At 39.2% G+C, this 23984-nt stretch overlaps 1 protein-coding gene across 1 annotated transcript; it reads left to right on the forward strand.

Moving 5' to 3' along the window:
• The first annotated feature begins 453 nt into the window (after positions 1-453).
• Positions 454-22185, forward strand: LOC128698610 (zinc finger protein 76). The gene is made up of 11 exons (XM_070104019.1): positions 454-567; positions 3573-3665; positions 4600-4702; positions 6361-6607; positions 7522-7717; positions 8888-8971; positions 11923-12041; positions 12151-12282; positions 14611-14811; positions 14972-15190; positions 16971-22185. Exons 1-11 carry the CDS (start codon positions 489-491, stop codon positions 17163-17165), a joined length of 1668 nt encoding a protein of 555 aa, XP_069960120.1. The 5' UTR covers positions 454-488; the 3' UTR covers positions 17166-22185.
• Positions 22186-23984: the final 1799 nt, after the last annotated feature.

Below are 23984 nucleotides of genomic sequence, written 5' to 3' on the forward strand. Positions count from 1 at the left end.
TATTTCCATCGGGTCCTTGAAATATTTCTGTTGGGGTACTTGCAATATTTTTAATGGAGTCCTTACAATATTTCCATTTGGGATCTTTGATTATTTACACTGGAGTCCTTACAATATTCCCATTGGGTCCTTGTAATATTTTCCAATGATGGGGCCTTGATTATTTCCATCGGGTCCTTACAATAATCCCATTGGGAGACCTTGATTATTTTAATGGGGGATCTTGATTCTTTTCATTAGGGGGACCTTGATTCTTTCCATTGGGGACCTTGGTTCTTTCCATTGGGGGACCTTGATTATTTACATTAGGGGACCTTGATTCCACTGGGGGCCTTACAATATTCCCATTGAGATATGTCCTTGATTATTTCTATGGGGGGTCCTTGTAATATTCCCCAGGGGATCCTTGATACTTCCCATTGGGGGGGTTTGAGGTTTGATCCAGCGAGGGAGAAACCAGCTCCCAGTCCCTGGATGAAGAGCCACAGATGAAAGTTATAACGGGAAAGGAGAATGTAGGAGGGAGTGAGGTTAGTGACGTCAGCAGAGAGGGAGAGAGAGGACCAGGTGAGTGATGGGAAATATTTCCCAACATGCCCAGCCTCTGCCGCCAATATTCCAACTTGGTAGCAGTGTTGTAGAGGTGTGCAGGTGTGGTGGTGGTGGAAGGACAGGTGTGGGGGGCTAGGCTGGCCTCTCCAGACACCTGACTTAACATCTCTATATACTGCTGCTTCACCATCATGGCGGTGCTTCTCACATTCATGGTATATATATATATATATATTCCACCCTCTTATTTCATCTTCTCTCACCTCACCAAACGTTCCTTGATGCTGGTGAGGGGCTCTTGATTTAGGGAATTTGATCTGTGCTCCAGTTCCCTGAATTAAAACCTGAATACTTTCCACATCCCCCCCTCAGGCGCTGTATAATCTTACGGGTTTAGCGCTTCCCCCTTGATTATAATAATAATACTTCCTCTTCTCACCTCCCTTAATGTCTAAATAATAAGGTTAAAGTAATTAGGGGGGAGTTAAAGTAATAATATAGGGTTTAAATAATTAGATATTACAAGGACCCCAGTGGACCCCAATGGGGTCACTCGGACATTTTTTGGGGGGTTATCTTGATGTATGGCCCTTGTAGGTTTAGCACTCCTTTTTGATTATAATCTGGATTATCCTGGTGGGTAATTTACACATATGTTACTGTGTATGATAATTTGTGTATTGTAATACTCCCAGTGGGAATATTACAAGGACCCCAGTGGGAATATTACAAGGACCCCAGTGGGAATATTACAAGGACCACAGTGGGAATATTACAAGGACCACAGTGGGAATATTACAAGAACCCCAGTGGGAATATTACAAGAACCCCAGTGGGAATATTACAAGGACCACAGTGGGAATATTACAAGGACCAGAGTGGGAATATTACAAGGACCACAGTGGGAATATTACAAGGACCACAGTGGGAATATTACAAGGACCCCAGTGGGAATATTACAAGAACCCCAGTGGGAATATTACAAGAACCCTAGTGGGAATATTACAAGGACCACAGTGGGAATATTACAAGAACCTCAGTGGGAATATTACAAGAACCCCAGTGGGAATATTACAAGAACCCCAGTGGGAATATTACAAGAACCCCAGTGGGAATATTACAAGAACCCCAGTGGGAATATTACAAGAACCCCAGTGGGAATATTACAAGAACCCCAGTGGGAATATTACAAGAACCCCAGTGGGAATATTACAAGAACCCCAGTGGGAATATTACAAGAACCTCAGTGGGAATATTACAAGAACCCCAGTGGGAATATTACAAGAACCCCAGTGGAAATAAGTCATGTTGTTTGACATTGGGTTATCCTGGGTGACTTACATTGTATTATAATTATACTGATGTGTACCTCTGCCTATATAAACTTGACAAGTGTAAATTACCTAGGATAATCCCCCAACAAGTTAGTGACTTGTTTCCATTAAGGTTAGGACCTTAATTAATGGAAATAAGTCACTAACAAAATAGAGGCTACATATTAGTAGCCTTTATTTTGTGCCTAACCATTTTATTGTATGTAAAATGTATTATCAACTACATTTATTTGTGTACAAACTGTATTCCCTGGAATGCAGGCGGGAGAGATACATGATTATATACACCTGGAAAATCCTAGAGGGACTAGTACCGAACTTGTACACGAAAATCACTCACTACGAAAGCAAAAGACTTGGCAGACGATGCAACATCCCCCCAATGAAAAGCAGGGGTGTCACTAGGACGTTAAGAGACAATACAATAAGTGTCAGGGGCCCGAGACTGTTCAACTGCCTCCTAGCATACATAAGGGGAATTACCAATAGACCCCTGGCAGTCTTCAAGCTGGCACTGGACAAACACCTAAAGTCGGTTCCTGACCAGCCGGGCTGTGGCTCGTACGTTGGTTTGTGTGCAGCCAGCAGTAACAGCCTGGTTGATCAAACCTTGATCCACCATGAGGCCTGGTCACAGACTGGGCCGCGGGGGCGTTGACCCTCAGAACTCTCTCCAGGTAAACTGCAAAACAACAGATATAAATTTGAATTTCATTGTTGTTTGATCCCCATATCCATCACCATTCCAGCCTACCACACACACTACATAACCTATTAACTTATGGGTTTAGTGTTTAGTTTTGATTGTAATGATAATAATAGTTCACTCTACGGGGAAGTGGAACAAAATTCTTCCTCCGTAAGCCATGTGTGTCGTAAGAGGTGACTAAAATGCCGTTGGAACGGAATTCTTCCTCCGCAAGTCATGCATGTCGTAAGAGGCGACTAAAATGTCAGGAGCAAGGGGCTAGTAACCCCTTCTGTATACATTACTAAAGTTAAAAAGAGAAACTTTTGTTTTTCCGTTTAGGTCACCCAGCGTTGGTGGGGTACAACTAGTTCATTAAAAAAAAAAATAGTCCTCTTAACTTAGGGAAACTGTGCTTCATCTTCCACTGATTCTGTCATAATTTTTACTGAATTGAGAAAAACACAGGATGATGATGTTATAAATAATAATAATAATACTAATAATCTTTATTTCTACAAGTACATGATACAACTTATACAGACCATAGCTGACATCAATGACATACTATATTGAAAGCCCCTGGTTATGTAAAGAATTTCCTGCAACATAGGTTAATTTTGTTCCCAGGGTGTGACCCACACTAGTTGGCTAATGCCCAGGTACCTACTTGCTGCTAGGTGAACAGGGACAGCAGGTGTCTGAAGGAAACACCCAGTGTTTCCACCTGCATCGGGGATCGAACCACGGACACTCAATGTGTGAGCCAAGCGCTACCAACTGGGCTACGGGGCAAAATGTCTTCATTAAAAGACACCCAAGTGTTGCATATCTTATTAATATGCTGTAATGAGCAGTAATTAGATTTAATAGATTTGAAGGACTAGAAAAATATTTTGTTATAAATGAATGTAGCTACTGACCAAATCTTGTACATGTTTTTCTTACAACTACTAAAAAATGGAGGAAAGTTTTATATACAGTTGAAAACCTTTCAGGTTGGAGTGCCATGAATGAAGGACTTGTAAGGGTGGCTCAGAATTTGAAGGATGATGGGATTGAGCTGGTTGACGATGTCACCGAGCATGCAAGTAAGCAACAGTTCTCTATATTAGATATTTTCTGTCCTCTCTGTCTTATCTACATCTCTGCCTTATTCCTGAGAGACCTTCTCTTGGACTGCCTGGGAGACTTTGTGAATTATTAACCTTATGGGGCTGATAACCCAGGATACTGCAAGACAGCCAGCCAGAAATGGTTTACAAGTACCAAGTACTGTCAGTTAGTTTTTTTATAGATGTACAGTGCAGCCCCAAGTTTCGAACTTTTGTCGTTCCAGAAGGCTGTTCGAGTGCCTTTACCGAATGAATTTGTTCCCATAAGGAATAATGTAAATTAGATTAGTCCATTTCAGACCCCCAAAAATGCACTTACAAGAGCACTTACAATAATACACTTACATAATTGTTCAAGTTGGGAGCTGTTCGAAACTTGCGGTATCACTGTATTTGTCATACTTTTTCCAAGCTCGTAATTGATCTCGGAATTATTTATAATTGTCTCCATGTTTGCTAGCACAAAGTCAAGGGGCTATATCATGTAGTTGGCTCAGTCACAAACCGTTTTGAGAAGCAATCAGATTTTTTTTTTTTTCACTTGCCAGTTTATAAAAATGCCTAAAAACATGCTTACACTATCATTTATTAAGTGTGCACTAGCACAAGACCTAAAAAAAAAAAAGATGCAAAAGTAAAAAGATAAATAATTTTTTTTAAGTTGCAAAAAACCATCTTTAAGAGCAAGGTAAGTGCCAAAAATGAATATAATTGAAAATAATTATAATTGAATATAATTGAAAAGTGCTGTGTTAGTAAAGTACTGTATTAAGTATGTATGCCTGTACTAGGAATCACAAGTTGTATTTCATGTCAAATTGCTCCAGTTAATTTACTGTGGTTTCAATTTTTTTTTTTTTAGTTTTTTCATTTGCACTGGTTATCAGTGATGTCTCGTGTTGACTTGCAGGTGTGGTGGTTGTTGAAGAGGGTGGTGGCTCGGTAACACTGGAACTTCCTGATGGAACACAAGCCATAGTACATAATGCCATAAGAGAGGTGTGTTGGACCAGGTGTTTACAGTGAAACATATAAGTGAACAGTATTTAGATAAGGCTAAAGAGGTCTTTGTGGCATTTATGGATTTGGAAAAGGCGTATGACAGGGTGGATAGGGGGGCAATGTGGCAGATGTTGCAAGTGTATGGTGTAGGAGGTAGGTTACTGAAAGCAGTGAAGAGTTTTTACGAGGATAGTGAGGCTCAAGTTAGAGTATGTAGGAAAGAGGGAAATTTTTTCCCAGTAAAAGTAGGCCTTAGACAAGGATGTGTGATGTCACCGTGGTTGTTTAATATATTTATAGATGGGGTTGTAAGAGAAGTAAATGCGAGGGTCTTGGCAAGAGGCGTGGAGTTAAAAGATAAAGAATCACACACAAAGTGGGAGTTGTCACAGCTGCTCTTTGCCGATGACACTGTGCTCTTGGGAGATTCTGAAGAGAAGTTGCAGAGATTGGTGGATGAATTTGGTAGGGTGTGCAAAAGAAGAAAATTAAAGGTGAATACAGGAAAGAGTAAGGTTATGAGGATAACAAAAAGATTAGGTGATGAAAGATTGAATATCAGATTGGAGGGAGAGAGTATGGAGGAGGTGAACGTATTCAGATATTTGGGAGTGGACGTGTCAGCGGATGGGTCTATGAAAGATGAGGTGAATCATAGAATTGATGAGGGAAAAAGAGTGAGTGGTGCACTTAGGAGTCTGTGGAGACAAAGAACTTTGTCCTTGGAGGCAAAGAGGGGAATGTATGAGAGTATAGTTTTACCAACGCTCTTATATGGGTGTGAAGCGTGGGTGATGAATGTTGCAGCGAGGAGAAGGCTGGAGGCAGTGGAGATGTCATGTCTGAGGGCAATGTGTGGTGTGAATATAATGCAGAGAATTCGTAGTTTGGAAGTTAGGAGGAGGTGCGGGATTACCAAAACTGTTGTCCAGAGGGCTGAGGAAGGGTTGTTGAGGTGGTTCGGACATGTAGAGAGAATGGAGCGAAACAGAATGACTTCAAGAGTGTATCAGTCTGTAGTGGAAGGAAGGCGGGGTAGGGGTCGGCCTAGGAAGGGTTGGAGGGAGGGGGTAAAGGAGGTTTTGTGTGCGAGGGGCTTGGACTTCCAGCAGGCATGCGTGAGCGTGTTTGATAGGAGTGAATGGAGACAAATGGTTTTTAATACTTGACGTGCTGTTGGAGTGTGAGCAAAGTAACATTTATGAAGGGATTCAGGGAAACCGGCAGGCCGGACTTGAGTCCTGGAGATGGGAAGTACAGTGCCTGCACTCTGAAGGAGGGGTGTTAATGTTGCAGTTTAAAAACTGTAGTGTAAAGCACCCTTCTGGCAAGACAGTGATGGAGTGAATGATGGTGAAAGTTTTTCTTTTTCGGGCCACCCTGCCTTGGTGGGAATCGGCCGGTGTGATAATAAAAAAAAAATAAGGGGAAGCAGAAAGGAATCCTTCCTCCTCCAGCCATGTGTGTTGTAAGAGGAGACTAAAATTCTGGGAGGAAAGAGCTAGTTGCCCCTTCTGTATAAATTACTAAATGTAAGAAGAAATTTTTTTTTTTATTTTTAGGTCACCCTGCCTCAGTGGGAGACAGCCAGTATTTTAACAAATATTTTTTTATCATATTTAATAATTCTCTATATTGTCCATTCCTTCTAAATTGTGACTTTTCTCAGTGTTCACTTCATTATATTCCTGCTTTATGGCAAGCCTGATGTAAATTTATGCTTAATGTTCTCTTCAGATGATATGGAAGGTGTTGCCATCCAGCTGGATGATGGCAGAATTGGCTATCTGTATGGTGATACTCTCTTACAAGCAGTGGCAGATGATCATGAACAACTTATTCCAAATAACAGTGGCAAATTTTTTTGCTATTTTCCAAACTGTGAAAAATCATATTCTTCTATACAGCACCTCAAAGTAAGTGAGGTTAACTTTTTGTTTTTTTTAATCATCTACCTGTTTCAACTAAATATCATTCTAGTTATGTGTGTCTAATTACTAGTTTAAAATGGAGGAAGAATCCTTCCTCTGTAATCTGTGTGTGTCATAAGAGACAACTAAAATGCCAGGAGTAATGGGCTAGTAACCCCTTCCCCTATATAATTTTTTTTTTTTTTCAACAAGTCGGCCGTCTCCCACCGAGGCAGGGTGACCCAAAAAAAGAAAGAAAATCCCCAAAAAGAAAATGCTTTCATCATCATTCAACACTTTCACCACACTCACACATTATCACTGTTTTTGCAGAGGTGCTCAGAATACAACAGTTTAGAAGCATATACATATAAAGATACACAACATATCCCTCCAAACTCTTCGCTTTAGGTCACCCTGCCTCAGTGAGAGACGGCTGGTGCGTTAAAAAATAAAAACAATCCATTTGTACAGGTGAAGCAATGCTTCAGTTTTAAAAGATTTTTTTTTACAACATTTTGGTCCATCTTTAGCCATTATCAAGTCAACCACAATGTCTAAAAAATTCTTCTCTGAAGAATAAAAAGGCACAGTACTCTGACTGGAACAGTGCACAAATAACCGACTTGGACCATTAACTAGTCACACACTGACTAGTTAATAGTCCACAATGGACCACAGTGTCGTCATAAGTTTCTCTTACGTGCAGGCTATTTATGTATTTTCCTCTCTGAATCGTGGGTTGGTTGTGAATTCTTAATGCCATAGAAATAAGTTATTATTCTTTGAGCTATGATTTTTTTTTATTCAAGATTTTCCATAATTCAAATACCCTCATTACTAATTAACCCTAATAAAAAAGAAATTTATGTATAATATTTATCTGTCTATAATAATTTCATTTTTGTTATCTTAATCAGACACACCAACAAAATCACACTGGTCAGCGCCCACATGTCTGCGAAATCTGCAAAAAGTGTTTTACCACTGGATATGCTCTCAAGTCCCATTTACGCACTCATACTGGAGAAAAGCCTTATCAGTGTCCAGAGGAACAGTGCGGCAAGTGTTTCAAAACATCGGGGGACCTTCAGAAACATGTACGAACACACACAGGTGAGAGGATCAGCTGTAATAATTGTTATCATGACAAGTAGACGTATTAGAAGTATTTAGTACACAGGTGATATTTTACTCATGATAGACTATAAAGTCATATAAGGGATATTTTAGCAGGACATTGTATACAGGAGATATCAGTGAGTGTGAGAGGTCAGTGTCAAGTGTCATCTTTGACAATAATGTGAATGAGCCTCAGTTTCACATGTTCTTGTTTGGTTTCCTATATAACTAACTTGCAAAATTGTAGTAACACTATTGCAAACATGCCACAGAACGGGTGGAGGTTGAACGCACTGGCTTCGAATTTTACGGCTTGCTCGTCGTGGGTTCAAACCTCACCTGTTCTATGGTTTTTTTCCTGTGTAAGATGTGTTTGGTATGTGGTTTATAAATGTCATGTGCCCCTGGGTTCTGTTCTACCCATAGCAAAATACACCAAGCGTCTTATCATAGTTGTCTGCAATACCTGTGAGGGTGTAGAAAATATGCAACACACAGGTGTGTTTAAGAAACATTACTAGCTTAAAGAGACTTAAGTGTTGCACATATTTATTCAAATGAAAATGTGAAGTGCATTGAAAGCTTGCAACTTTTTTTTTTATCTAATGCTACATCAGTTTTGTATAGTGTAATGGACACGAAATCTTGGTGTTTTGAGTTTCAATAAAATTAAATATGTTCATAAATTTAAATCGCAGTAAGCATGTGACTAGGCAACTTTTCAGATGCAAAAAAAAAAAAAATAGAATTTAAAGAAATTAATATTGAAAAGTTATAATCAGCAAGAGGAAAAACCATTACACCTACCATCCGACTTACGACCGAGCTTGGTTCCGACCGACTGGTCGTAAGTCAAAATGGACGTAAGTTGAACCTTACTACTGAATATCAACATCACATTTTTGTAAAGACTTTATTTTATTGTTTTATTTTGGTATTTCATTTTTTACATTACGTTTTATGCTGTTAATACTGTGTTTTATACTGTAAGGTTTAGGATAAACACTGTGTACATCACAAACAGTTGTTTATTTCCCAGAAATTTGGCATACAAAACATGGTCGTAAGTCGGATGGTAGGCATATTTGAATTACATATAGATGGATCTTATAACATGCATATGCTTATGCTCCTTTGCATGATCCATATCTTTATTTATTGCAGGAGAACGACCATTTAAGTGTGGGATGTGTCCAAAATCCTTCACAACATCAAATATAAGGAAAGTGCATATGAGGGTTCACACTGGTAAGTTATTGTAAGGAAATGGTCTGTTGATCTCTGTTACCTTATACATCTCACTTAGCGGCTTACTCGTTTACCTATGACTCGGACTTATGGTGGGCTCTCTGACCAATGTGGATACCTAAATAATATATGAGTTGATTTCCTCTATTCTGTGTATTACAATGTACAGTACACTACTATATAAACATTTGAAAATATACCAGGAATGTTATAAATGATACAAAGGTGACATTAAAACAATATCAAAGATTGCTGACACAAACCAACTACTGTTATAGTATACTCCTTGCTTAGTGACGAATTCATTTACCGATATGGTCTTAGGAATGGAGCTCCATCATTAAGTGAAGAGAGGCTGTATTATTGTAAAGTCGTATCTGTGTGCTTCTGGTAGGACACTGATAGTGCGAATAATGGTGAAGTTTCTTTTTTTGGGTCGCCCTGCCTCATTGGGAGATGGCTAGTGTGTTTGATTCTTTCATAGGTATATCATGGCACTCACCACTGTTTACTCCAAATTTATAATTAATTAACACTGTAATACTGAGTATAATTGGAATTTCTTAGAGAATTAATTATATTTATAATTCATAATTCATAATTGTTAAATGTTGATGAAGATAGGGAAGCTGTGATTTCGTGTATAGGGCAAGGAGGAATAACATCTTGTAGGAGTGAGGAAGAGCCAGTTGTGAGTGTGGGGGAAGTTCGTGAGGCAGTAGGTAAAATGAAAGGGGGTAAGGCAGCCGGGATTGATGGGATAAAGATAGAAATGTTAAAAGCAGGTGGGGATATAGTTTTGGAGTGGTTGGTGCAATTATTTAATAAATGTATGGAAGAGGGTAAGGTACCTAGGGATTGGCAGAGAGCATGCATAGTTCCTTTGTATAAAGGCAAAGGGGATAAAAGAGAGTGCAAAAATTATAGGGGGATAAGTCTGTTGAGTGTACCTGGTAAAGTGTATGGTAGAGTTATAATTGAAAGAATTAAGAGTAAGACGGAGAATAGGATAGCAGATGAACAAGGAGGCTTTAGGAAAGGTAGGGGGTGTGTGGACCAGGTGTTTACAGTGAAACATATAAGTGAACAGTATTTAGATAAGGCTAAAGAGGTCTTTGTGGCATTTATGGATTTGGAAAAGGCGTATGACAGGGTGGATAGGGGGGCAATGTGGCAGATGTTGCAAGTGTATGGTGTAGGAGGTAGGTTACTGAAAGCAGTGAAGAGTTTTTACGAGGATAGTGAGGCTCAAGTTAGAGTATGTAGGAAAGAGGGAAATTTTTTCCCAGTAAAAGTAGGCCTTAGACAAGGATGTGTGATGTCACCGTGGTTGTTTAATATATTTATAGATGGGGTTGTAAGAGAAGTAAATGCGAGGGTCTTGGCAAGAGGCGTGGAGTTAAAAGATAAAGAATCACACACAAAGTGGGAGTTGTCACAGCTGCTCTTTGCCGATGACACTGTGCTCTTGGGAGATTCTGAAGAGAAGTTGCAGAGATTGGTGGATGAATTTGGTAGGGTGTGCAAAAGAAGAAAATTAAAGGTGAATACAGGAAAGAGTAAGGTTATGAGGATAACAAAAAGATTAGGTGATGAAAGATTGAATATCAGATTGGAGGGAGAGAGTATGGAGGAGGTGAACGTATTCAGATATTTGGGAGTGGACGTGTCAGCGGATGGGTCTATGAAAGATGAGGTGAATCATAGAATTGATGAGGGAAAAAGAGTGAGTGGTGCACTTAGGAGTCTGTGGAGACAAAGAACTTTGTCCTTGGAGGCAAAGAGGGGAATGTATGAGAGTATAGTTTTACCAACGCTCTTATATGGGTGTGAAGCGTGGGTGATGAATGTTGCAGCGAGGAGAAGGCTGGAGGCAGTGGAGATGTCATGTCTGAGGGCAATGTGTGGTGTGAATATAATGCAGAGAATTCGTAGTTTGGAAGTTAGGAGGAGGTGCGGGATTACCAAAACTGTTGTCCAGAGGGCTGAGGAAGGGTTGTTGAGGTGGTTCGGACATGTAGAGAGAATGGAGCGAAACAGAATGACTTCAAGAGTGTATCAGTCTGTAGTGGAAGGAAGGCGGGGTAGGGGTCGGCCTAGGAAGGGTTGGAGGGAGGGGGTAAAGGAGGTTTTGTGTGCGAGGGGCTTGGACTTCCAGCAGGCATGCGTGAGCGTGTTTGATAGGAGTGAATGGAGACAAATGGTTTTTAATACTTGACGTGCTGTTGGAGTGTGAGCAAAGTAACATTTATGAAGGGATTCAGGGAAACCGGCAGGCCGGACTTGAGTCCTGGAGATGGGAAGTACAGTGCCTGCACTCTGAAGGAGGGGTGTTAATGTTGCAGTTTAAAAACTGTAGTGTAAAGCACCCTTCTGGCAAGACAGTGATGGAGTGAATGATGGTGAAAGTTTTTCTTTTTCGGGCCACCCTGCCTTGGTGGGAATCGGCCGGTGTGATAATAAAAAAAAAAAAAAAATAATAATAATTCATAATTATCAAAAGGGCAAAAAATATGTGTAGAAACAGGCCATTGCATAATGTATCTGCATAACACAAGCCTGCACGAGGTGAGGGCATGCCAGCACCACAATAAAGACAACAGATTATTATAATCTTAAGGTTTTCTTTATTTTTGTAATTTTATTATGACTGGGTGGCATTTTCTTCTTGAAAAATGCATCTCTGGTCGATAACTGATACAAAAATAATAACTGCTTCAAATTACCTGAACTATTTGTTAATTTCCTGATGCTCAAGTGTGTGCACTCTGAAGGAGGGCTGGGATATTTACAGATTTGAGTTGTAGTATTGGTGCTCCTCTGGCAAAACAGTGTTGGTGTGAATGATGGTGAAAGTGTTTCTTCTTTTTTGAGTCGCTCTACTTTGTTGGGGAAAAAAAAAAGCCTAAGCACATTATATAATATAAAATAACAAACTGTTCTTAAAACAGGTGAAAAGCCATATGAATGCCAGTATGAAGGATGTGGCAGAAAGTTTGCCTCAGCAACCAATCATAGGAATCACTGCAGAATTCACACAGGAGAGAAACCATATGTATGCTCTGTGGAGGTGAGCACTATTACATTACATTATTATACTGACTGATATAATCTAATGAGTGTGTATAAATATTTTTTTTTTTTTTTAGAATTAAGGATTTAAGAGTTCTCATTTGCAGAACTGTGGTAAAAGATTCACTGAGTATTCTTCCCTGTACAAGCATCACATGGTTCACAATCAACAGAAGAAATATTTTTGCAATCATTGTGGAAGATTTTATAGACAAATCTCAACACTGGCAGTTCATAAGGTGAGATGGTTATAATAGTACTTGCATGATGTGTAATCATATGCAGGGTGTTTAATAAGAAAAACCTTGTAGCTTTAATTTATTGAATGGTTGCAAAATACCTTTGTTTTTAGTTAAACTACATGATCAAAGTGAGCACTGATTTTCTCTATACATTTATATATTTATATATTTATACATTTATATTATATATAGTCGGACTTGAGTCCTGGAAATGGGAAGTACAATGCCTGCACTTTAAAGGAGGGGTTTGGGATATTGGCAGTTTGGAGGGATATGTTGTGTATCTTTATATGTATATGCTTCTAAACTGTTGTATTCTGAGCACCTCTGCAAAAACAGTGATGTGTGAGTGTGGTGAAAGTGTTGAATGATGATTAAAGTATTTTCTTTTTGGGGATTTTCTTTCTTCTTTGGGTCACCCTGCCTCGGTGGGAGACGGCCGACTTGTTAAAAAAAAAATTATATATCTTTCAACAAACTGGCCATATCCCACCGAGGCAGGGTAACCTAACAAGAAAAACAGGTTTCTCTTTTTAACTTTACTAATGTATACAAGAGAAGGGGTTACTAGCCTCTTGCTCCCGGCATTTTAGCTGCCTCTTATGACATGCATGGTTTATGGAGGAAGAATTCTGTTCCACTTCCCCATGGACATAAGAGGAAATAAACCAGAAGAAGAACTAGTAAGAAAATAGAAGAAAACCCAGAAGGGTGTGTATATATATATATATATATATATATATCTTCTTTCTTTCAACGTACCAGCCATATCCCACCGAGGTGGGGGGGCCCAAAAGGAAAAATTAAAGTTTCTCCTTTCAAATTTAGTAATATATACAGGAGAAGGGGTTACTAGCCCCTTGCTCCCGGCATTTTAATCACCTCTTACGACACGCATGGCTTACGGAGGAAGAATTCTGTTCCACTTCCCTATGGAGATAAGAGGAAATAAACAAGAACAAGAACTAGAAAGAAAATAGAAGAAAACCCAGAGGGGTATGTATATATATGCTTGTACATGTATGTGTAGTGTGACCAAAGTGTAAGTAGAAGTAGCAAGACGTACCTGAAATCTTGCATGTTTATGAGACAGAAAAAACACCAGCAATCCTACCATTGTGTAAAACAATTACAGGCTTCCATTTTACACTCACTTGGATGGTTGTACTTCCCTGGACGGTTGCTGTCTACCACCCTATTTTTATATGACGAAACTGTAAGAAAATTCCGAGTTGCTGCGTGGCCCGGGGGATTTTGTGTGGCTTTTGACCCATTGATGTATGAGGAATAAATTCTTGAATGTATACCAAAATAAGCTTTGCTTAGTATATCAGTGCATGTTATTGATTTTATAAACCCCAAATTTACTCTTCTGTTCATCATCCCATTTTGGTAAATGTGAAATTTCTTCAGAGGAAATTGTCACCAAACAAAAGTACTGCATCTCCTTTTATAATGCTGAACAGAAAGCATTCTATAATTTATTTTCTGTGGTTAGTTTCAGTTAGGGACTGCCAAAGGTGAATTATGCTTTTGAATTCTCTAAAATTATATTTTATTCTCAGTGTGAACCAAATCACTATCCCCCTATGCTACCATAATTATACAAAAGAACAAGCTAAGGCCATGTGAGTCATGCAGCAATATCACCCATTAAACCACGGAATGGGTGAGTCGTAAAACTCCAGGACTGGCCTGGAGTTTTACGCCTCACTCGCCATGGGTTTAAACCCTACCCGTTCTATGGTTTGTTTACAGTAGTGTTGTTGTGATTTCATGAATCATTACCCATTAACTAAAGGAATTGGTTAGGTCACCCTTCTTCTTCTTCTTCTTCTTCTTCTGTTGGGTTTCAGGGCCACTGACAGCATACGCTGTATCGAGCCCGGCCATCCAGTGCTAGGAGAGGGAATATCGACCAAAGTGGAAGAATGTCTTGACTAGGTCACCCTTGGCTCCATGAGCTTGGTACTGCACGTATTAGTTGGAATTGGTAGGATTGATGCTGTGGTTTCAAACGTCAACATGGCAGTGATGTGTGTATTGCACACTGTGTATGTAAAACTCGGGTACCATTTGAATCTCAGGCAGTTATACAATAGTGTTTAGTGTTACATTTCTTGAGGAGTATGCTTGTCCTGGGCTGATGCATAATATGAGCAAATTGAAAAGCTGTCTTATTACTCTTAGGCTGTTATGTTAGGGAGGCATTCAGGTTCAATCCAAGGAAGGGGAGGATATATCCAGTTCTTTGGATCAAGAGCCCCTCGCTGGCACTAAGACACTTCCCTTGAGGAGTTGTATAATGGTAGTTTTTTTCAACAGCGCACTGTGCACAATATTATTGAGAATGAGGACAATCAGGTGTTGTGGATGGCCTCAGGACTAGAAATGGACTTGTTAACAGAAGATCAAGATGGTGATGCAAGTTCTCACAGGGAGAACACATTGTCTGCACCAAGTACATCTTCTGCCACAAGGACTGTACATATATCCTCTGGGATGGTCATCAAAAAGGAAGAAGAGGTTAGGATAAAAATATTTTGATTCATGCAGAAGAGGTATCAGCTTACTTCCCAATACTGTTTATATTTACTTCACACATTTGTTTTCATTCAAATTATGAAGTTAATAATTAAGTTTAGCCAATGTTTTTCTTTTTAAATTCTAACTGGTGTTCCTGCAGATTGTTCCTGGCAACATACTAAGTGCCCAGTTAACCATAGGAGAGGAGTGCATCAGAATGCCAAGTGTAGAAGTCAGCGGTCTTATAACTGAAGAAACACAGGGTGACACTCTGATACCGAATGATCGAGGGTCAACTTTAACTAACTTGGAGCTTGATGGAAGTGGGAGTGGATCTCTTTTTGTATTCACTGATCCATCACAACTAGCAGCACTTCAGGTAATGAATTTACCTTTTCTTTGTTAACAATTTTAAATCTTCCATATACTGTATACTTTAATTAAAAAAAAAGATCAGTATCATCCATATGAAAGGCAGATAAGGGTCCTTAAATGTATTAAGGAGCTTCTAGCTCTCTTATGAACTGACATGTTGGTAAATGGGTTATATTTATTCCTTTTAGAAGTGTTACACCAGTAAGGGTCATATAGTGCCTGGGGAATGGCAGATAATAAGGTTTCATTCAGGGAAAGAGAGGTAGCTCTAATTCTGTGGATCAAAAACCCTTCATTAAGATCTTTCTCCCTCACCCCTTCCGTCCATTCCCTTCTATCCCTGAAAACTTGGTAAGTGTAGAAGGCAGCAGCTTATATGATGCTGTATTCAGTAATTCAGACTGAAATACTTAATAACTCTTTGCACAGCACTGGAATCATGTGTACTGTATCAGGATCTTCATCAAGCATAGATTTTTTTATTGTCAAAGGAGAACACAAATTAAAAGGCTTTTTACTTTTTCAAGGTCTGTATTAAAGAAGGAGTATCCCCTTTCTCCACTCTAAAGTCATTGACTGTACTTTTTTTTTTCCTCACACTGGCCATCTCCCACTGAGGCAGGGTGACCTGAAAAAGAAATACTTTCACCATCAATCATACTATCACTGTTTTGCCAGAGGTGTGCAGATATGACAGTTTAGATGTCCCTATAAACAGCCATACTGTAGAGTTGTTTACGGTAAAAGAAATCATCCATGGGTAACAGATAAGAGAGGTACTTATCCAACAAGTGATGGTTGTGATAGTGGATTTTGTGGAGTCACATCATATAACAACATATAAAATTGTTAAAAAAAAGAAAGGTGGAAGGGGACAAATTGAGCTAGGTGGTAGGCAGGGCCTAAAACTGTTGGTCAAGGACGTAAAACATAGGTTGTATTTCTAATAACTCATCAAAGCCTGTGCACAGAAAAGATTATACTACTTGGATTTGAGAAAATAGATGAATATGAATTTTTGACATCACCCACAGGGGTAACAAAAGTGCTACAGTCGTAAATGAAAAACAGCAGTACTAAAAAGAATACTAGAAGATTTGTCTTTACAAATCATGATAGAATGGTGAAATGGTATCAGAGAATATATTGAGTGCTTTTTAAAAACACCAGCTATCTCACACCTAGGTAGGGTGACCTTGAAAAAGAGGAAATGGATTCACTCCCAGCATACATAAGGGGAATTACCGATAGACCTCTGGCTGTCTTCAAGAAGGCACTGGACAGGCACAAAAAGTCAGTACCTGACCAGCCGGGTTGTGGTTCGTACATAAGTTTGTGTGCGGCCAGCAGTAACAGCCTGGTTGATCAGACCCTGTTCCATCATGAGGCCTGGTCTCAGACCGAGCGTGGGGGCGTTGACCCCCGCAACCCTCTCCAGGTATACTCCACATATACCAGAAGAGCACTGACATCGCATTTCAAATGGCCTTCTGATCTGCAACACCCTCACACCTCCTCCAGAAATCAAATCTGGCTAACTAGTTTCCCTGAATCCTCTCATGAACGTTACCTTCCTTGCTTGCACTCTAACAGCATGCCAGGTCACAAATAAAAACACTTGCTACTATTACTGGAAACTAAAAATAATGACAAATTGCACACTAAAGCTTGAACACCAAAAGCGGAGCTTACCTCTTGTGGATAGGTAACCACAAATGCATAACCCCTCTCTCTATTTCTCCTGGTAATATACTGTACTTTATCATTTGTTTTCTTTCCAACAGCTAGCAGTAGCAAGCCGAGCTAGAAGAAATGGGGATGATAGTGTTGGAGACACAGTGGAAGTTATTAGGCTAGACGACTTTACTTCAGTGGCAGAGTCCACTATCACCGAAGGGTTGACGGACAGTGGGAGTACAGACCGAGGTATCAGTGAAAACAGTGGAAAAATTCTTGTAATAAAAGAAATAGACACTTAAAGAAAATTAATTTGTAGCTATTGAAAGGTCTTTCAAAGTTTTGTATTGTACTAGAAAAATGTCGAGGGTTAACCAGCGTAAATTGGTTAAAAAGAGAGATACAGTGGAACCTCTACTTATGAGTGCATCCAAGTGTGAGTTTTTCCAGATATGAGCAGTCGCTTGGTCGATTTTTTGTTTCCAGACACGAGCGAAATTTCCAGATGCGAGCAGGCCTCAAGGGAGGTTCCTTGACGCTGGTAAGAGGCTCATGCTCTTGGTCTAGGGAATTGAATCTCAGTTGTTTGTTGGACTATCTTATTGAAACTTGGGCAATGTATGATGGAAAGGTGCTTCTTAACGTACACCAAAAATGAAAGAAATCGGACCATAAATAACGGAGTTCACTTCTCAGCCATTAGCCTCCCCTTAGCGGTACATTTTCTTATGGTTTTTGTGGTTGTATTCTCGTTCTTTTTGGACTTGTTTGATAGAATGGAAGATATACTACAGAAATAGATATGATTTTGATTGGTTTCACGATGAAATACCTCGAAATTGACCTCAAAGTAGCAGAAATGTTCAATTCTTTGGTGATGTTCAATACATGTCCGATTGGCACTGCCCCTCAACCTTCACATATTGGAAAGCTCTTCAACACATTAGCGAAAGTGGGATCAGACATCATGAGGTAGCAGTGGCAGACCACATGAAGCATCAGTGACAGACAACATGAAGCAGCAGTGGAAGACATTGAGGTAGCAGTGGCAGACAACATGAAGCAGCAGTGGCAGACATCATGAGGTAGCAGTGGCAGACAACATGAGGTAGCAGTGGCAGACAACATGAAGCAGCAGTGGCAGACATCACAAGGTAGCAGTGGCAGACAACATGAAGCAGCAGTGGAAGACATTGAGGTAGCAGTGGCAGACAACATGAAGCAGTGGCAGACAACATGAAGCAGCAGTGGCAGACAATATGAAGCAGCGGTGGCAGACAATATGAAGCAGCAGTGGCAGACAATATGAAGCAGCAGTGGCAGACAATATGAAGCAGCAGTGGCAGACAATATGAAGCAGCAGTGGCAGACAATATGAAGCAGCAGTGGCAGACAATATGAAGCAGCAGTGGCAGACAATATGAAGCAGCAGTGGCAGACAATATGAAGCAGCAGTGGCAGACAACATGAAACAGCAATGTCTGACTTTTTTGGGTTATCCTAGGTTCTCTACACATGTAGTCAGGAGCAAGAATGGCCACTGTGGTTGCCCTATAAACCCCAACAACAATAACGGCCGCTGTCACCACCACTAGCCACATACGTAATGACATGTATTTTATTCATTCTAGTGTATATACGTTTCTATGTTATTAATATTGTTTATTATGTCATATTAGATGAATTGTGATAGATAAATAAACTGTAGAGTTGATATTAGGGAAATTATTGAAATATTTTGTTGTGCCTGGAATTCCACTGGAACGGATTAATTCCATTTCAATTAATTTAAATGAGGAAAATTGACCCAGCAAATGAGCAAATCCAGATGTGAGCAAGGTCCCAGAACAGATTAAACTCACAAGTAGAGGTTCCACTGTAGTAGTAAACGTATGAAGTTTACGGTGTTCTAAATTGTGAGGTTTACAGTAAATATTGTAAATTGTATGCCCTTTATTGGATGTGATAACCTATTAATGTTTCATTAGCATTCATTGCATACATGATAGCTTATGTATTCTCTGCTGATTGGTTCGGGCTGAGTTTGTAAATGCTTTGTATTGAACTAAAAAAAATTTGTATATTTTTTCTTTTGAACTTGTTATTTAAATATTGACTTCAGAGGTAAATAAATGAATAGCTTGAATTTAATTAAGGTTTTTCATCATTTGCTACATTCATGAGTAAGTGCTAAACCCATGCGTGTTATACAGAGCATGGTCAGTGGTAGGATAATTGGATTTGATCCAAGAAGGATTTTTTCAAAGCTTTATCTGGCAAATTGATAGCTGTGTAATTCATCATAACTTTTATACTACTCTTTATCTAACCTTTCTAAAATGTTAACACTCCTGTATGTAAATTTGACCTGGATATATAATTAAAGCCATTTGCAAATGGAAAGTAATGACTAGTTAAAAGTCCCCACTGTTATTTACTCTTGGCACTCCAGCTTTCCTAACTATGCTCTCAACAACAGTTTCTTGCACTTAATATTAAGATCTCCCAAAACTATTATTCTCTCACTTTGCTCAAAATTCCCTAAATATTCCCTTAACACCAAAAATCTTTATCCTCGCATACATTTTCCTTCAGGCACATAAACATTTACAACTCATTTTTCAAACCCTGCTTTTATTTTTCTCTGATTTGAGAATGAGAGGAGGGATGGTGCTCCAGTGTCCATTAATGCCACTCCACTGACCAGGCATGCAGACTGATTAAAATAAGGGTCAAAGTTCTAGCCAGTATGTAAGAAGGCAGGATAATAAAAATGGCAGAAAATTGGGAAAAACAAATGCTGTTTACCAAATACTGCCTTTATTGTTATGATTAATGATAGACATTATGGCAGCCCTGGGCAAGTGTCATACATTAATGGTATACAAAACTGATAAGTTAATGAATGAGACACTTGTGCAACACTTGGATGTCTTCATTACCCAAACATTTTGCCTATACAGCAGACTTTTTTCAAAAGATAGTGAAAGAAGTGGAGAGAAAAAAAAAAACTGCCATGCAGGTGAAATTTAAGATATAAAAGTGTACCACTTGTGTTATGCATCACCCCTGGGTAAGCTTTCTTCACATTTTTCCACCACCATTCCCCACATTCTTCAGCCACCAATCCCCATATTCTTCCACCACCAGTCCTATCTAATGACTGCTTAACCATAGTACAGCAATTCCCCGAGATACGAGATCAATATATCCTACAAGATGGCTCGAATTGTGAAAACTTGTCTGACAGAAACGTATTAGACATTACTTTCCCAACCAAATGTCAGTGTTTTTCATTACAACATAGTATCATTTGAAAGCAAGAAAACAAATACAGTACAAATATAACAGCTGATGTGCAGTGTGCCTAATTCAAATACTCCTATTTGCACAAAAACACCCTTATGCAATTCTCGTATTGGTAAAAAAAAAAAAGGCGTTTGTATATTGATGTTGGGTAATAGAGAAAGTTGCTTGTATTGGTGAAATCTTGTATCGAGGGTTCTTGTATCTTGGGGAACTGCTGTACTGCTTTGAAGCTACTTTCCACTTACTTGGCTCAAACCTGATTACACTACCTCCCATTTTCCGTGGGTTTATCATTTCTCAGAAAATATACGTAATTTATAATTACAAAATAAAGCTGGGTCACCATGCCTCGGTGGGCAACAGCCAGTGTGTTAACTGATGGGCTGTAGTCTATTAATTAGCTTTATTTCAGAATATATTTAAGGTACAGAATGATACTTCACACCAATATGCTTGAAACAAATATTCCACGGAATGAAGGTCTGCTTTTTCAACTCTTGACATTACTGCTTAAGTAATTTAATCCAACAATTCTAGTCTTCATTTATGCATGCATGACACTATTCTACTTGACTCTTATTGTTATAGTAATTGAAAGTTTTTATATGGTTTAAGTGTTTACTGCCATCTAGATAAATAAAATGAACTGGACAGTATATTAATTTGTTTATAAATAAAAAAATCTTGTGTAATATTTTAGTGATAATTATGATAATTTAAGATGCAATAAAATATGCATGGTACAAAGCTTTTATAAATGATGAGATTGAGTGATGGAATTTATAAACATCAAATGCCAGTATTATTGTACACTGTATTGTATATGCACGTTCCATGTTTCAGTTCAGTTGAAGACGAATAATATAAAATGCAATCGCCACTGGCATCTGGAAAAAATTATCAGCCAGGCATTACTAGCAATGTTAGCCTGCAGAGCACTAGCAACAAGAGCTTGGTTGTCCAGGCAGTCAGCAAGGAGGCCTGGCCTCAGGCTGGACTGCAAGAGGAGAACTCTCGAATCCAGTCACAGATGTCGCCACTATTTTATACTGACCCTTGTGGATTTAGCATTTAGTGTTGATTGTAATAATAATTGTACTGCTAATCATTATAAATTCTGCCTGCATATTATATTTAATTTTAAGAACTATTGTAATACTACAATATGAAGATACTGTTATGGGTTATATAGGTTCTTAATCCTTAAACTGTCCAAATGTAGATCTATGTTCACTTGCGTAGCACTCCGAGTGTAGATCTATGTTCACTTGCGTAGCACTCCGAGTGTAGATCTATGTTCACTTGCGTAGCACTCCGAGTGTAGATCTATGTTCACTTGCGTAGCACTCCGAGTGTAGATCTATGTTCACTTGCGTAGCACTCCGAGTGTAGATCTATGTTCACTTGCGTAGCACTCCGAGTGTAGATCTATGTTCGATTTTACATGCTTTCTTATGTAAAAAAAACGTACATCTACATTCAGAGTGCTATGCAAGTGAATGTATTATTATTATTATTATTATAATCAAGGGGGAAGCGCTAAACCCGGAGGATTATACAGCGCCTGGGGGGGGGGATGTGGAAGGCATTCAGGCTTAATTTGGGGAACTGGAGCACAGATCCAATTCCCTAAATCAAGAGCCCCTCACCAACATCAAGGAACCTTCCTTGAGGGGCAAGTGAATGTAGATCTACATTTGGACAGTTTAAGGGTTAAATGATTCACCCACCAGTGTTTGTACTGTTTGTCAGTACCTCTGAATTTTTTTTTGACTTGAAAATCTAATGTTTGAATATTTTATATGTATTCATTAGTGATGACATAATTGTAGGTGATGTGAGCACCAAAGTCTACACCTGTACATTACTGCATTGCTGTAGCCAGTGCTTGTAAAATTATCTCTGCATTATATTTCTGAAATGCCTGTCAATTTCTTAAATTTATACCGGGTTGAAAATTTAATGAAAGATTGAATAAAAGTTACTTCTTGTAATTGACTTGATTTATATAAAGTAATCTTTATATTATTCCACAAACCTGTGTTGGGCTTTAGCAGCACTCTTTTGGGAGGCCCAGTTAAGAGCCAAGCAAGTCCTGTGCCTTTTTTTTTTTTCTCCTCAATAGTGGAGCTATTTTCTTGATGGTAGCACTGTATGACCCTTATGGGTTTAGCATTTAATGATTATAATACAGTATTTTCTCAAAGGAATCTCGTTCTACAGAGGATTGACTTTTTCAAGTTGAGGATCTTTGCTGTGGTAAAGAGGCTCTTGATCTAGGGAATTGGATCTTTTAGTCTTCTTCAGGCCAAATCTAAGTGCCCCTGCTCCTATCTTCCCCACCCCATCTTTCCCATCCCAGTTCCTTTCCCTATGCCTCTTTTTCCTACGTATGGCCTTTGGGGATCTTCCCTTAGACATTATAGCTCCTAGGTTCAGGAAAGAATCTGCCCCATTCTGGTGGTCTGCCTACCAACCTGGTGGTGTTAGTACATCTAAATTATTATTATAATCAAAAGGAAGCACTAAACTGCAAGGGTTATACAGTAGTAGTACATCTAGAGATTAGAGATGTACTAACACTCCTGAGGGCAGCTTTAGGTGTCAAGGTGATAGGTGTATCTCTAGAGGCTCTGGCTACCCTCTGGCACAGCCCTTGGCAGAAGAGGATGCTTGCTTGCACCTAGATGCTTCCTGTAGTAAATGAGTGTAGATGATGAATGAGGAGAGGAAGGATAGAAAGTAAGGATCTTAGTAAATGATCATCAATTGGTTATGGAGGAAGAGTTTAAGAAATCAGTTGGAATGCGAGGCAACGTGTTTTAAATGAGGATGGCTTAACATAACTGCCTGTTTAGATAGCACCAGTGGTGCTAAAGTTAAGAATAGGTGAAGGTGAACCAAAATACAGTGGACCCCCGGTTAACGATATTTTTTCATTCCAGAAGCATGTTCAGGTGCCAGTACTGACCGAATTTGTTCCCATAAGGAATATTGTGAAGTAGATTAGTCCATTTCAGACTCCCAAACATACACGTACAAATGCACTTACATAAATACACTTACATAATTGGTTGCATTGGGAAGTGATCGTTAAGCGGGGGTCCACTGTATATATGCCTTTTGTAGCCACACCTAGATACGTAGACAACCTCCAATACAGTAATTCTTAATCCATCTGATTCTTCAGCGGAGATTCCCAAATGATGCAAGGACTTGGATTTATCCTCTCCTTCCTTGGGTCAAACCCAATTGCCTTATTTCCCCAGATGCTGTACAGCTCTTGCGGATTAGCATTTCCTCCTAAACATAATACGTAATAATGGTAATAACCCTCCCAATATAATATTAAACAATTTAATTGTCTATGACTCCATATTCTCATTACTTGTAAATAGGTTGAGGTTTGAATTAACATGCTTATATGAGGCCAGACATGTGCAGAAATTGACAAAAGGATTGAAGTGAAAGAGTTGTGGAGTCCCTCTTACATAGACCTCTGTAAGCATATTGAAATGCCTTGCAAGTGGAGGCAAATGGTTTCTATGACCTGACGTGCTGTTGGGGAGTGTAAGCAAGGTAAAATTTATGAAGGGACTAAAGTTCAGCCTGCCAGTTTCCCTAAGTCCTGGAGGTGGGAAGTACAGCACCTGCACTCTGAAGGAGGGGTGTTATGTTGCAGTTTTATAACTGTAGTGTAGGTGTGCCTCTGGCAAGACAGTGATGGAGTGAATAATGATGAAAGTGTTTCTTCCTTTTTGGGTCACCCTATCTTGGTGAGAAATGGCTGATGTGTTAATAAAAAAAATAAC

The sequence above is a fragment of the Cherax quadricarinatus genome, chromosome 88 (assembly GCF_038502225.1).
Source record: "Cherax quadricarinatus isolate ZL_2023a chromosome 88, ASM3850222v1, whole genome shotgun sequence".
NCBI lineage: Eukaryota > Metazoa > Arthropoda > Malacostraca > Decapoda > Parastacidae > Cherax > Cherax quadricarinatus.

Excerpts from the sequence above, each read along its gene's own strand:
- LOC128698610 (XM_070104019.1), top strand. The coding sequence starts at position 489 with ATGAAAGTTATAACGGGAAAGGAGAATGTAGGAGGGAGTGAGGTTAGT. Across the intron at positions 12,283-14,610 it reads CAACACTGGCAGTTCATAAG|CGCACTGTGCACAATATTAT; the intron begins GTGAGATGGTTA and ends TTTTTTCAACAG. Across the intron at positions 14,812-14,971 it reads TCATCAAAAAGGAAGAAGAG|ATTGTTCCTGGCAACATACT; the intron begins GTTAGGATAAAA and ends GTGTTCCTGCAG.